This window comes from Hyaena hyaena, unplaced genomic scaffold (genome assembly GCF_003009895.1).
Source record: "Hyaena hyaena isolate Hyena2069 unplaced genomic scaffold, ASM300989v1 scaffold_52, whole genome shotgun sequence".
Lineage (NCBI taxonomy): Eukaryota > Metazoa > Chordata > Mammalia > Carnivora > Hyaenidae > Hyaena > Hyaena hyaena.
The window spans coordinates 4,110,993-4,123,993 of NW_024080684.1; the positions used below are offsets into that span (position 1 = coordinate 4,110,993).

Genomic DNA, 13,001 nt, shown 5'->3' on the forward strand with positions numbered 1-13,001 from the left:
TCTTGTGTGAACATTGTTCCCTCTAACAGTGGGGGTGACTCTCACAGGGGCCAAAACTTCTGCATTCCCTCGTGTAGTCGTTGGGAGGATTACAAATTTTGACATGTAAAACATGTAGAACAGTGCATGGTATGTAAGTTGCTCAGTAAATGTTGGCTACTGCTTTATGAAAGTCACACACAGACATGTACAAATCATTTTTTATTTTTTGTAAAGTTTATTTATTTATTTTTGAGAGAGACAGAGAAAGTGAGGGGGAGAGGGGCAGAGAGACAGGAGAGAGAGAATCCCCACACTGATAGTGTGGAGCCTGATGTAGGGCTCGAACTTACAAACCACAAATCTGAGCTGAAACCAAGAGTCAGATGCTTAACCGACTGAGCCACTCAGGCACCCCATATCATTTTTTATTTTTTAAAATGTTTATTTATTTTGAGAGAGAGAGAGAGACAGAGAAAGAGCGAGTGGGGAAGAGCAGAGAGAGAGAATCTTAAGCAGGCTCCACACCCAGTGTGGAGCTCTGCATGGGCCTCAATCCCATGACCATGAGATCATGACCTGAGCTGAAATCACAAGCTGGGTACTTAATCGACTGAGCCACACAGGTGCCCCTACAAATAGTTTTTTAAATGAACACTTACTACATGACCATTTCTGTGCTGAGTGGTTCAAATAGAGTGTCTGAATTCCCAATGAACTCTAAGAATAAATGAAAGGAAGCTTACAGGGGTTCAGTAACGTACCTACATTAAGTCAGTTAGTAAATAGAAGCCAGGACTTAAACTCTGTTCTTTGTGACCTGAACACAGACCCAGTTTTCTTTAAAGCCTATGCTTCTAGCTGTGAAGCTAGACTGCCCCATAAAATACCTCTGTTGAAAGTATTCATTGCTACACCCTTATAAAGATTACAGCTAATGTTTTCAAGCACTCGCACAAACTGATCAATACATGGGAGCAACAGCTACCAAGTCCGCCGTGTTTTTCCTTGCAGGATAGAAACACCCAAACAATTCTGTAAGAAGTATCTGGATAAAGAGCTTCATTTCAAACATTGCTTCATTGGCTGATAGCAAAGGATAGCACCCTCATCTCAAACTTATTGATTTCTTTTCAAAGCAATTATCATTCTGTATGAGTGTAGCTTTGGGAGGGGCGATATTTATTCTTGATTGGGTTTTGTACTGACATGTGAAATGAATAAACATTTTTTTAACTTAAATAGTTTATTGTCAAGTTGGTTTCCATATAGCATCCAATGCTTATCCCAACAAGTGCCCTCCTCCATGCCCATCACCCCCCTTCCCCTCTCCCCCACCAGCCCTCAGTTTGTTTTCAGCAATGAATAAACATTTTAGTTCCTGAATTAGAGTGTATCAAATTCCATTAGAGTATCAATAAAATGAAAGAAGCAGTAAATTTAGTGCAGAGCCCGTGGGGGTAAAAATCAAATCACCATGAAACTATACACACTTAAAATCTTCTATAGAAGATTCCTTTTTTTTTTTTTTTTTACTACTTTTGTATAAATAGATGCCATTTCAGTACACTTTGTTGCTGCATATATCAAAATGTTGTCTAGAAAAAGAACTGATAACAATTCCTGCGATCTCTCTCCTTCGGTGGATTGGACTAATTCTGTGCCCACTAATTCACCTCTCCCTAGCAGCTAGCACCTCTTTCCTTTTTCCTCCCTGGCCTTATTCATTTCAACCTCCTTCCCTTTTCTTCGTTTCTTACAAATTTGACTTCACTCTTCATGCTTTCTGGTACATTTTGTACTTATGAACATGTGCTATTAATAGCAATGTTTCGAATTGGGATAATTTCTCAAATTGCATGCCGCCTGGTTGCCATGGGACCCGGTTCGCTATTAGGTTCGCTCAATTCATTTTTGGGGTGTCAACTCACCTTGCAAAGTATTACGGGCCTCTCATAAACACTGTGCAATCCTTCTATGACTTAACTGACATGGGATGGGAAAAGGCTAAAACACTTGATTGTCCCCAAATTCTCACTGCAGATAATTATTCAATTTTCTGTTTCATTCTGTTTGTATAGGTATTCGGTTGTGTGTTGTTGTTGTTGTTTGGGTATTTGTTAAAAAAAATTCAGATTCAGGATAATGGCAACACTTACCACTAAAATAGGCTTAATAATACCTTTCCATCTACACTGAATGGTTATTTTGAGCACCAGATGATATAATGTACTTGAGAGAAAGTGTTTTGCCAATGTCCTGTACAAATGTAAGAGACTGCTGCAATATTAACTTGGGTAATGAGGTGACTGGCTGATTTTCAATGTTTTTAAGAATAAATACAGAAGCATTGCTTATTTCCTGTGCTTTCAGTGATGCTACTACCCCCAACTAAAAGTGATAATGGTCACTGATCCTTAATGATGCTACTTTCGTGATAACAATGTTCCAGACGTTCTTCCAACGTTGAACTATTGGTCGGATCAATGGCTGAGCATATTTCCTTTGTTGAGTATTTATTTAAATATAATGACTTCTCAGAGAAGGAACCTAAGTTCAAGTACTCTTGGGTTGTCAGGAAAAGGCTATAGTGGTTAACACATGGTATGAGCTTGTGAATCCAAACTGAATTATACATTTTTCAATAAAAGAAATAACCTCGTTATGTAACATATAAAATAAATTACAAAGCCCCCTGAGTAGATGGTCAGATGGCAAGACTTTTCCAAACTCCCCACCTTTTCCCAGCTTGCATGGGAATTTTCACAATTAAATAAATTCTCCATCTGGTACCCTTAAGCCCACAGTGTTTTGTTTGTGGCACTTCAGGTTAAACTTTTGAAGAGGAAAGCCTTTTTTTTCCTTAATTTTCTGCTCCAAGTGCATTGTGAGTTCTTAGCAGTTCTTAGTAGTGTTCTTAGAAGTACACACCCATGTGAAACATTTAACACGTTATCAAGGGCTACTCAGCGTGCGTTGAATTCGTGAAGTCACTGTAATAATTTCATGGCTCCCAGGGGTCTACATGTCTCAGACTGGGAATCTTTCTACACACAGAAAAAAAAAAAGTCCTTAAGATCTTACCTGGCAATGAAGAAAGGTCAGCTTTTGACCTGAGGCCTGCCTACCACCTCGCACGCCTTGCCATTTCCCGATTCAGAGCCTAGGTTGAGAAAGCACTTTGACTGAGGAGTGAACTCTCTCCTCCGCCTAATCTCATTCATATTCATTTCCTCCAGGAAGTAACACTTCAAGAATAGACAGCTACTCTTCCTTCTGTGTTCCCACACCACTGAATGTATAATTCTGCTATTTCATTGTGCAATATCGTAAGGCTCTGTTGCTACGTGTGTCTCCCGCAATAGTCTGTGAACTCCTTGAGGTCAGGTGCTGTTTTATTCATCTTTGTATTATCAGTGCTGGCCAGAGAAGACAAACAGGTTGCAATTCATGTGCCAATTATCACAGTTTGAGAGGATCTCCGGAGCACTAGGGTGAGAAGGACTTTTGGTGCCAAATCCTGGTAAGGCAGAGAAGAGTACTGTGATTGATTAGCTATGTCTATGTTGAGAGAAGAAGGGGAGAGCTAAGTAAGGTACGAGTGTCACATGTGCACATTCCCACAGAGGTGGAAGCTTGATAATGCCTGTTGTGTGCACGGAATATACTTTCTTGTCCAAACTGAATGGACATCTAGTCACAGAGGCAAGCACACATTGTAAGTGCTGGTTGCTGTTTTATCCCCCTTTAACCTCAACTCTTTCCATGAACTCTCCATCTACTTAATCCTGCTTTCTCTCCACACTATAGGTGATTTCTTTTCTTATTGCATCCTCAGTAACGGTAAGGCAGTAATGTAGGGCAACACTTCTGAACCACAACAGCAGGCAATATAGAATAATTTCTCCTCTTACGCAAGTTACAGAAAGTCTCCTTCATCCACTATCTTACAGCAATACTTAAAAAAATTTTTTTTAATGTTTACTTATTTTTGAGAGAGAGGAGAGAGACAGAGCATGAGTGAGGGAGGGGCAGAGAGAGAGAGCCAGGCTCCAGCCTCTGAGCTGAGCTGTCAGCACAGAGCCTGATGCTGGGCTCGAACTCATGAATCATGAGATCATGACCTGAGCTGAAGTTGGATGCTTAACCAACTGAGCCATCCAGGTGCCCCTCTTACAGCGATACTTTAACAACACCCAATGTTACCACTGTCTTACCAAATAAAATGTACAGGTTCATCTCAGGTAACTTAACATCAGGTATCTGGAAAGATGAGACTTCACCTGGTCAAAAGATTCCTGGCATTTTGGAATCTAGGATACTTTATCTGGTTATTTTTAACTGGGAGGTCATTCAAAGAGAGATAAGACTAGGGTTCCAAGCAAGTATGTAATGATGGGGAAGTAACTTGCCAATTCCAAGAATGCATGGGCTTCCTTTTCCATTTTTTTAAAACTCCTACCAATGCTATTTTCACAATTTCACTTGGCATTCCAAGACTATCACTCTTGATGACCCATCCTGGCGCTATTTGGCTTTTATTACCTTTTTGAAATGCTTTAGATAAACTGTGAATATCCTAGATAGAATTCCAGTTCTGCACTCAATAAGGCATAGCATCTACATATGCAACTGCAAACATTCCCACACAATCAACTGATTGTTATCAAGAGCTGAAAAAAAGCTAGACCAAAACTTATTGTAAAAGAAAGGGCATGAACTGATACAAGCCCTGCGGAGTAATAAAAACACCCTCTGGTCTGGTCTCAGGAACCAACTCTATCTGGCAACAAACTTTATGTAGATCTAGGATGGAAATAATGTTGGCAGAACCCAATAACCCTAGTGGGCCATCCATCCAGGGCATCAGATAGGAGTCAGGCTCAGTAACATTTCATCTTCCACAGACCACACACAGCCTGGTATAAGAGAGACAGATATCCTAGGGGATTCAGTGAGGTCATATTCTCAGCCATTGTTTCACACATTCCTCTTGCAAGATGCATAGGACATTACCACTTACATGAAATGGAAGTGTTCTGTATCTAGTTAATGGATAACTAGTTTTATCTTTCTTGGGTTTTCCCAATTGAAACCAACAAATAACTAGTTTAGTTTTATCTGTAGGTGCTATAGTTCTAACACTTCTTGGGCACATACTGACTTGACAAACGAATTTAAGATTTTCTTAACCCATTCCTCAATGGCACGGAGCACTAACTGATTATATGGTAAGAATGGCCTATGATTTGGAGTCAAGATAGAACTTGACAGAAAATTTGGCTGTGCCAATTAGTAGCCGTAAGACTCAGGTCAAGTCTTTAAACCCCTTTGTTTCTTTAACTTTTTCATCTGAAAAACGGAGATAATATTGTCTTTCTCTTAGGGTTGTGTGGGATTAAACAAAGGTATCACAGGTAACCTGCTATATAGTAGACATTTTTAAAAGTACAGGAATTTTGTTATTGTTACAGATATATTATTATGTCCTTTGGTGTGAGTTTGTTATGGTATATATGTGCTTTTGGTTCTCTTTTCTCATCTTATGTAACAATCCTACCGCTCATTTAAATCTGTCTTCTGTTACAAATCCCCTTTTTGTTATTTTTTGAGTTTGGATGTCTTCTCGTGCTGGAAGTCTTGAGAGTTCCTCGGTTCTCCTCAGACTGCTATTACATTACTTCTGCTCATTATAAGCCCTTCCCTCTACTTTTTCTTTTTACCCCAGAGTAGGAGATATATTTACACAGATAAAAACCCAGCTGTGTGACCTTGGGATATCGCTCAAGTGCTCTGTGCTTTAGAGTCTTCATCTATAAAATGAGGAGAATAGTAGAACCTATCTCATAGGGTCATTGTGAGGATTAAGTGAGTTCACATAGTACCTGACACACAATAAGCACAGTGGAAGTATTTGCTAAATAAAAATAAAAGGAAATGAGATATAAAGTGGAGCTTTGATAAGAGATGTAACAGCAAGTTTGCATGCGGATAAACTCTCTTTGCCTGGCTTCTCTCATCCTGTCTTTTAAGGACTCGTCCCAGGAGTGGGAAGACGGTGGCAGTCCAAATCTGAGTTTGGATTTGAGGGGAAAGTTGTCAAGAAAGTTTGGTTTGAGTCCGGAATATAAGCCAAGGGGTAAAAAGCTCCATACGACTCTAAAATGGATCTGTTTCATTCATGAGGTCTAGGGATTCCCCTTAGGGATTTGGACTAGTTCTGTGCTAAAATAGTGTTTCTGAAGTATGTTCTGTTTTTCAGGAGCTCTCTCAACCCTTTGTTAAAAGTGCCTTTAATATCTATCTTGTGCCCAGCAAAAGAACAACTGCAGAGGCTGTGATTTTTTGTTTGTTTTTAATTTTCTTTAGAGCATTCTTCTAATGCCTGCTGACAATGGATTGAAATTCTCCAGGCCTTGCAAACTTCAGGTCAATGTTTATATAAGAAAAATCTATAGGAGTCAGAGTAATTTCCTTATAAGCAAAGAGCAAATAAGAATGTGTAAGATTTCTGCCTCAGGAGTGACTAACTCTTCATGGAAGTCCTTTCAATTACATACCCAGAGTGTGGTCTGTGTACCGTTGCTACAGATCCATGGAAAGATAAATACAGCAATTGAAAATAAGCATGTAGAAACTTCTGCAGCAATTTGCTCACTGAATGTAATACAAGATTTAGAGTTTAAATGTTGTTTGTTCTTGGTTTCCTTTTTTTGGTAGACAACTTTTTAATGGTATTTTATAAAAATTCAGTTTCATATAGATTGGAAATATGAAAAAATGCTCCTTCACCCCGATAGTTTTAAGTGTTATGAAATTTCTACCAGCTGTTGGTCCAGAGGTGAGGAGCCATGATTGATTAATGGCTCAAATCTCTGATTCCTTAATTCCATGATCCCAGGCAGGTAGGAGTGTCTGTGGTTTATGTGTTTTATGTAGAAATACCAGGTTCATAAAAGAAAAAAAATCTTTATAGAAGCCTCAGCTACTAGATAGCCTTGGTAAGGTCAGTAGATTGCCACCAACAGTGTAATTTGTGGTCATTCAAATTTCTTGCAACAGGCATTCAAGTGTCAGATCTGAATTTTAAATGTGATTCTGTCACTCACTACCTACTTGATCCAGAAGATACAGATCTAAGCAGTAAAGTAATTTTTATTTCCTAGGGTTCCTTTGAAGCTCAAGTAGTTAACACTTGACAAGTGGATCAAGAAGATATGGTTTATCTATACAATGGAATACTACATGGCAATGAGAAAGAATGAAATCTGGCCATGTGTAGCAACATGGATGGAGCTTGAGGGAGTTAAGCTGAGCGAAATAAGTCAGGCAGAGAAGGACAGATACCATATGTTTGCACGTATAGGAGGATTAGGAGGAACTTAACAGAGGACCGTGGGGGAGAAGAAGGGGAAAAATAGTTGGGGAGAGGGAGGGAGGCAAACCATGAGAGACTCTTGAATGCTGAGAACAAACTGAGGACTGATGGGGGTGGGGGAGAGGGGAAGGGGGGTGATGGGCATGGAGGAGGGCACTTGTGGGGATGAGCACCAACTTTTAAGTAAACTATTTAAAAAAAAAAACACTTGTATAGTATTCACTATTTGCCAGGCACATAGTAATATGAAACAACACACATATATTCATTTACTCCTCATAACAACCCTCTGAGGTAGTTACTATTTTCATTCCTATTTTGTAGATGAGAAAACTGAGGCATAGAGAGATTAAATGATTTGCCCAAAGTCATACAACAAGGAAGCAATGAAGCTGTGATTCAACTCCATGAGGGCTAGCTGGAGTCTATAGTTTAACCCCATATATCACAGTTCTTTTCACGAGTAGTTTGAGTAAATGTTTGCTCCTTGCTCCTTTCATCTCTTTGCCCATTTTAAGTGGGCTTAGGTGGTAGCCTGGTTCTGTCCAGAACCTCATATGCTACACTTATCTAATTATAGGGAGATCTGCCTTTACTCTCCCACCTATTGACACATTTTACAAGTTCTACTCAGGTAAAACATCCAGAGCCAGATATGGTTAATGGAGCGAAGCCAGGAGACTACTTGATAAGTTCCAATTGCCCACCTGGGTCACTCTTGGCTAACTTCTCATTTCATTTATTCAATCACCCATTTGTTCAACACCTATGTTTTGAACACTGATAGTGTGCCCAGTGTTGTGCTGGAGCACAGAGAAAACAAAGATGTAATGACACACACCCCACTGTTAGGGAGGTGAAGTTTACTCGGTAAGATGGGTTCATAAATATGGATGTGAACGTGTGAAGATGTGAGGGAAAAAAGATCTCATGGTGACAGAGGTGGGGAATTGAACACATGGTCTTTCCTCCATTCATCTCGGACTCCTTGCCTACTGTCCCGGCCACAGAGGCTTCTCAGCTCATCAGCAAGCAGCCACGGATAAACATCCGCCATCTCATCATTCTGAAGCTACAGCCACAGTCCATCTCAATGAAGAAAAAGAGCACAGGTTTTCCAAGTAGTGGGTGTGAGGGTTGCTGGTTCTTTGGGTCCTGAAAGTGTTACTATTAAATATCTGCTAAAAAATATTCAGAGGACTTTAACTTCTGTGATGAGATTCCCTTGGACTAGATGAACTCTGAATGCCTCTTTTTCCCCCCACTTCAGAGTTCAGCCCAAATGTCATTTCCAATCTACATCCCCAAATCCTCATTTGTCCCATTCAAAGAGTTGGAGAGTCCCTTCTCAGTGTTCCAACTGTATTCTGTGCACACCTCTAGTAAAGCATTCATTGTTCTGCAATTTCAATTGAAAATGTATAAAATGTATAAATTTTTTTGCTTGTGAGTGGGTTGTATTTTGTTTTTTTGTATCCTGGTGCCCAGTTTGATGAAAACTTTTAGAAGGTTGAGGATCTTTTAGGTTGCTCTACTGAATCTCAGTCAGCCTTGTTAATTACTTCAACAGTGTCCAAATTTGAGATGAAAGAGAAGTTGTAACTGGTCCTTCATTCCAAATACAAGCCGGTCATGAGGAATTCATATCTCTCAGTTGCAACTTTATCCCCTACCTTCCCCTTCTATGGACTATTCCTCTGGTAACAAGATCTTTTTGGACAAACAAAAGATTTTCTTTAGGATCTGACTTCTTAGCATTAACCTCTTGAGTAATCCCAGTTGTTGCAGTTTCATCAAGTGTTTTGGCTCTTCTAGAGCTAAATGACCATTGCTAGGGTGTCTGCTTCCACTCAACTCTCTATGACAGACATCCTTTTTTTCCTTATAAGTCACTTTCTTCCTTATAAATCAACCCAGATATTGTAGCTAGTGGAGACCCCATGACTTCAGAAAAAGCAGAAGCCCCACCTTCAAATCCAAAGGATTAATTATGATTGGTTTAGGGTTTGACATATTACCTGGTTCTAGCCAATGAGGTAAAAAGGAAAATTCAGCTGGAGGATGGCTCCTTTTCCAGAGTGAAAACCAAAAAACCAAAAAACCCACAATAGAAACAACAACAACAAAAATGCCACACTAGGGAGAAAGACTTTTCTTCTTATGGCTTCCTTTTTCTTTGGATATCATTACAAGAAAATAATTCTGGAAACAAAGGGAGCCATCTTGTAATCACAAGGCAATAACTTTGAGGCTAAAAGGCCACCGTACTAAGGGTGACAGATCGGAAACCTAGAAAGAAATGAGGTCCGTTGTTGAGAAACTGTAATAACAACAGAAACACTTATCCTTCGACTTCTTTTTATGTGAGAAAATAAGTTGCTAATTTTTAAAGTCACTGGTGCTGTTTTCTGTTATTTGAAGCCAAAAGCTTTTTGGTTAATATAAGTCTTGAAGTTTCTCCTGCTTTTCTTATGAATTGAGACTTATTGCTTTTCTCTTTCCCCACAGTTCTAAACCCTAACATTCTCCAAAGTTCAGTTCAGTTAGAGTAGAAATGATTTTCCCAGAGCCGGAGGTAACCTTACATGTTTAATAGATGAAGAAACCAAACGAGTGATGAGTTTCAAGATTTGGCCAGGACGTACACAATGAATACTGGTCCTGGCATCCAACTCTTCGAATTCCTAATCCTGGAAAACTGTGACTCCTGAGAGTCCTGACATACTAGAAAGATTAACTGTGACTATAACTCAGTTAAGGATGGTGTTGTTTTTGACTTTATAGCCCCAGTCTCTAGCCCAGTGAGTGTACACTATTGCTTATAAAAGTTTATGAAATAAATACTGTTATAAGCTCCATGAAATAAGACTTCTTCATAACTGGCTATTCAGGTCTCAGCGTGGTTCATGGCACACAACAGATTCTCAGTAAATATTTTTTTGGGTGGGTGAATGACTAGGAATTGCCAATGGATGTGTGGTGGTATTTTTGAGTTCTGAGGAATTAATTAGCCAAACGCACTGAAACTCAAAGCACTGGACAACTACTATCAAGATAGGGGAAGGACACACAAAAAGCTAAACTCTTGCACTCAGGAATCGGGCAGTGGGCTTTAGATTTAGGTTTCATCAGTGGCATGGTCATGGGTAAGTCATTTAATTCATCTGAGCATCAATTTCCTTATATACAATAGGAACAGTGCTTCCTTCATTGGGTTTTTGTGAGGATAACATGGGATGATGAGAACATAGAGCATCTAGCACAGTGCCTGGTATGTAGAAAAAATTAATATATATTCATCATTATTATTATCTACATTTTTGGAGAAAATAAAATTTCTTAAGGAGGTATGAGAAGGGAATGTGATTTAGAACAGACAAAGCAGTGGCATTTAGGTTGACTTGATGCAAATGTGTTTTAATGGGGGGGTGCATTTTTGGTTTAGGTAACTCATTTTATAGTTGGAAGAGGGAAAAAGCTAAGCAGATGGCATGGTGACACAAAGGACAGCCTACTGCTGCTAGAGCTTGTAAAAATGGAACCCCATGGCTGCCAGCTTGGCTGAACTTCAAACAAGTCCCACAAAGAGCGTAACTCGCTCAAGAGGGGGCAGGAACTTGGTGTGAAGCTCTCTAATGTGCAAAGAACATTATCATTACATTCATGGCAGCTTGACTCGGTGCTGGGGCCCAGCCCAGATGGGAAGCTGGTGTCAGAAAACTAGGGTCAGACAGTGCATCTCACGGAGGGACTCCAGAGATTGAGGCCTTTGAAAAATCCTTACTCCAGAATAACGACAAATTACCAACAGATGGCGTGAGTCACGGAAGCGGGGTCCGAGTGAAGCATCTGCAAACTCAACGGCAGAGGCCCTGCCCTGCTGGGCCATGCGGGCAGAAGCAAGTCCCGGCCCAGATGGCCGCGAAGGTCATCAGGAGGGGCACCAGCCGCACGCGCTTTACTCCTGAGAGCTGGCACAACCCTTAAAGCCCACAGAGGCTTCCCAGGATCGAATAAACCAAAATATCCTCACCCGGGAAAACGTCACACTTCCTTTTGGGCTACTGGTTTCAAGAAAATGAAAATGTGTTGGGGGCAGGGAGTAATATGCAGAGCCTGGGGGAGGTATTTAGCGGAACAAGGCCACCATTCTCCATTCCAGGGGCTGATCTGGTACATTTCCTTTCTCACACACAGGTTTAGCTTCAAATCAGAAAAATACTGTTGATGATATACCTTTCCCACATGTTTCCCTGCCATTATTTTATAAAATAGAGCCACATGCAAAACCGAGTGCAAAAGCATCCAAATAAATTGCAGATTGTTTTCCTTCTTCCAAAAAAGTAGAAACAGGTACATGTAACACATGCAATAATGAAAGAAAATACTAAACTCTATTAAAAAGAGAAGCCTCCCATGGACTAAAGTCCTCACAGCATTCCATTCAAGGAAAAGCTTGGCCTCTGGGGTTCAGTGACACCTCAAACATATCCTACCCCCTCACCTTGGATGTAACTGTCCCCAATCCCACTTCTGCCACAAGAATTTGAGTCCCCCTGAGTCAGCATTATAGATTATTCTTTTTTATTTAATTATTATTTTTTAAAATTTATATCCAAGTTAGTTAACATATAATGTAATAATGATTTCAGGAATAGAATTTAGTGATTCATCACTTACATATAATACCCACTGCTCATCCCAACAAATGTCCTCCTTAATGTCCCTTGCCCATTTAGCCCACCCCCCACCCAACTCCCCTCCAGCAACCCTCAGTTTGTTTTCTGTATTTAAAAGTCTCTTATGATTTGTCTCCCTCCCTGTTTTTATATTATTTTTGCTTCCCTTCCTTTATGTATATAGACCATTCATTTTTAACCCTTTGACAACATCTACCTAACATTTAGCAGGCCCTCAATTAATGACTGATGAATGAATAAATGCATGCATACAGGGCTACGAGTAATAATTAGTTGTTTTTCTTCTTTCCAGGAAGGGAAGCGCATTTGAGCTCAGCATGGAATAATCACTTTGCCACATTCTCAGCCAATCTGGTTGAATTTCATTTCATCCTCATCTCCCAGTTGGTTTTTCCTCATGTTACACATCATAGAACATTTACCACCAATTGTGAAAGGCCACTTTCTAAATGAAAGCCTAAGTATTTCTGTTCCACCTTGTTATCAATGTGGTTAGATTAGGTTCTTAAATCTAATTTGTATCCCGTCTTTCCTGATAAAAGGATATTAATCAGGACCTGTCTGTGGAATCCGCATTCACCCCATTCCCCAAAGAACATTTGGAAAATCTAAGTTAAGGTAAAGGAGGACCCAGCAAAGTGACACACGCTGGATAGATTTTTTTTTCCCCTTCCTACTTTATTTCCCCAGAAATCCTTATTTTTCCATGTAAAGACAAAACCTAGTCAATGCTGTATCAAAATTTTCTTCTCTTTTGAGACAAAACTCCTGAAAGGCATGTGATGTTCCCAACCAGGTGGGGCAATTGCGAGGATTTTCTCTTTTCTTTGGGAAACTGCCACAGGGATAACTCATCTTCTTACTATTAATCACTTTAATCGACTTTTGAAAGAGGACAATTGACAAAAGCAACAGGAATTGACCTCATGCAGTTTTCCAGAGCA

The 13,001-nt window shown here is 39.9% G+C and overlaps 1 protein-coding gene across 5 annotated transcripts in view; it reads right to left on the reverse strand.

Annotated features, from left to right (window-relative positions):
- The window catches only part of AIG1 (androgen induced 1), a 247,052-nt gene that overhangs the window by 82,311 nt on the left and 151,740 nt on the right, over nucleotides 1-13,001 (reverse strand). The window contains exon 5 of one of the 5 annotated variants that reach the window (XM_039230892.1): nucleotides 3,413-3,499. The exons of the other annotated variants lie outside the window; for them this stretch is intronic. Within the exon in view, the coding sequence (XP_039086823.1) occupies nucleotides 3,428-3,499 (72 nt within the window). The 3' untranslated portion in view covers nucleotides 3,413-3,427. Of the gene's footprint in view, nucleotides 1-3,412; nucleotides 3,500-13,001 lie in introns of those variants that run through there. 5 annotated transcript variants of the gene reach the window in all.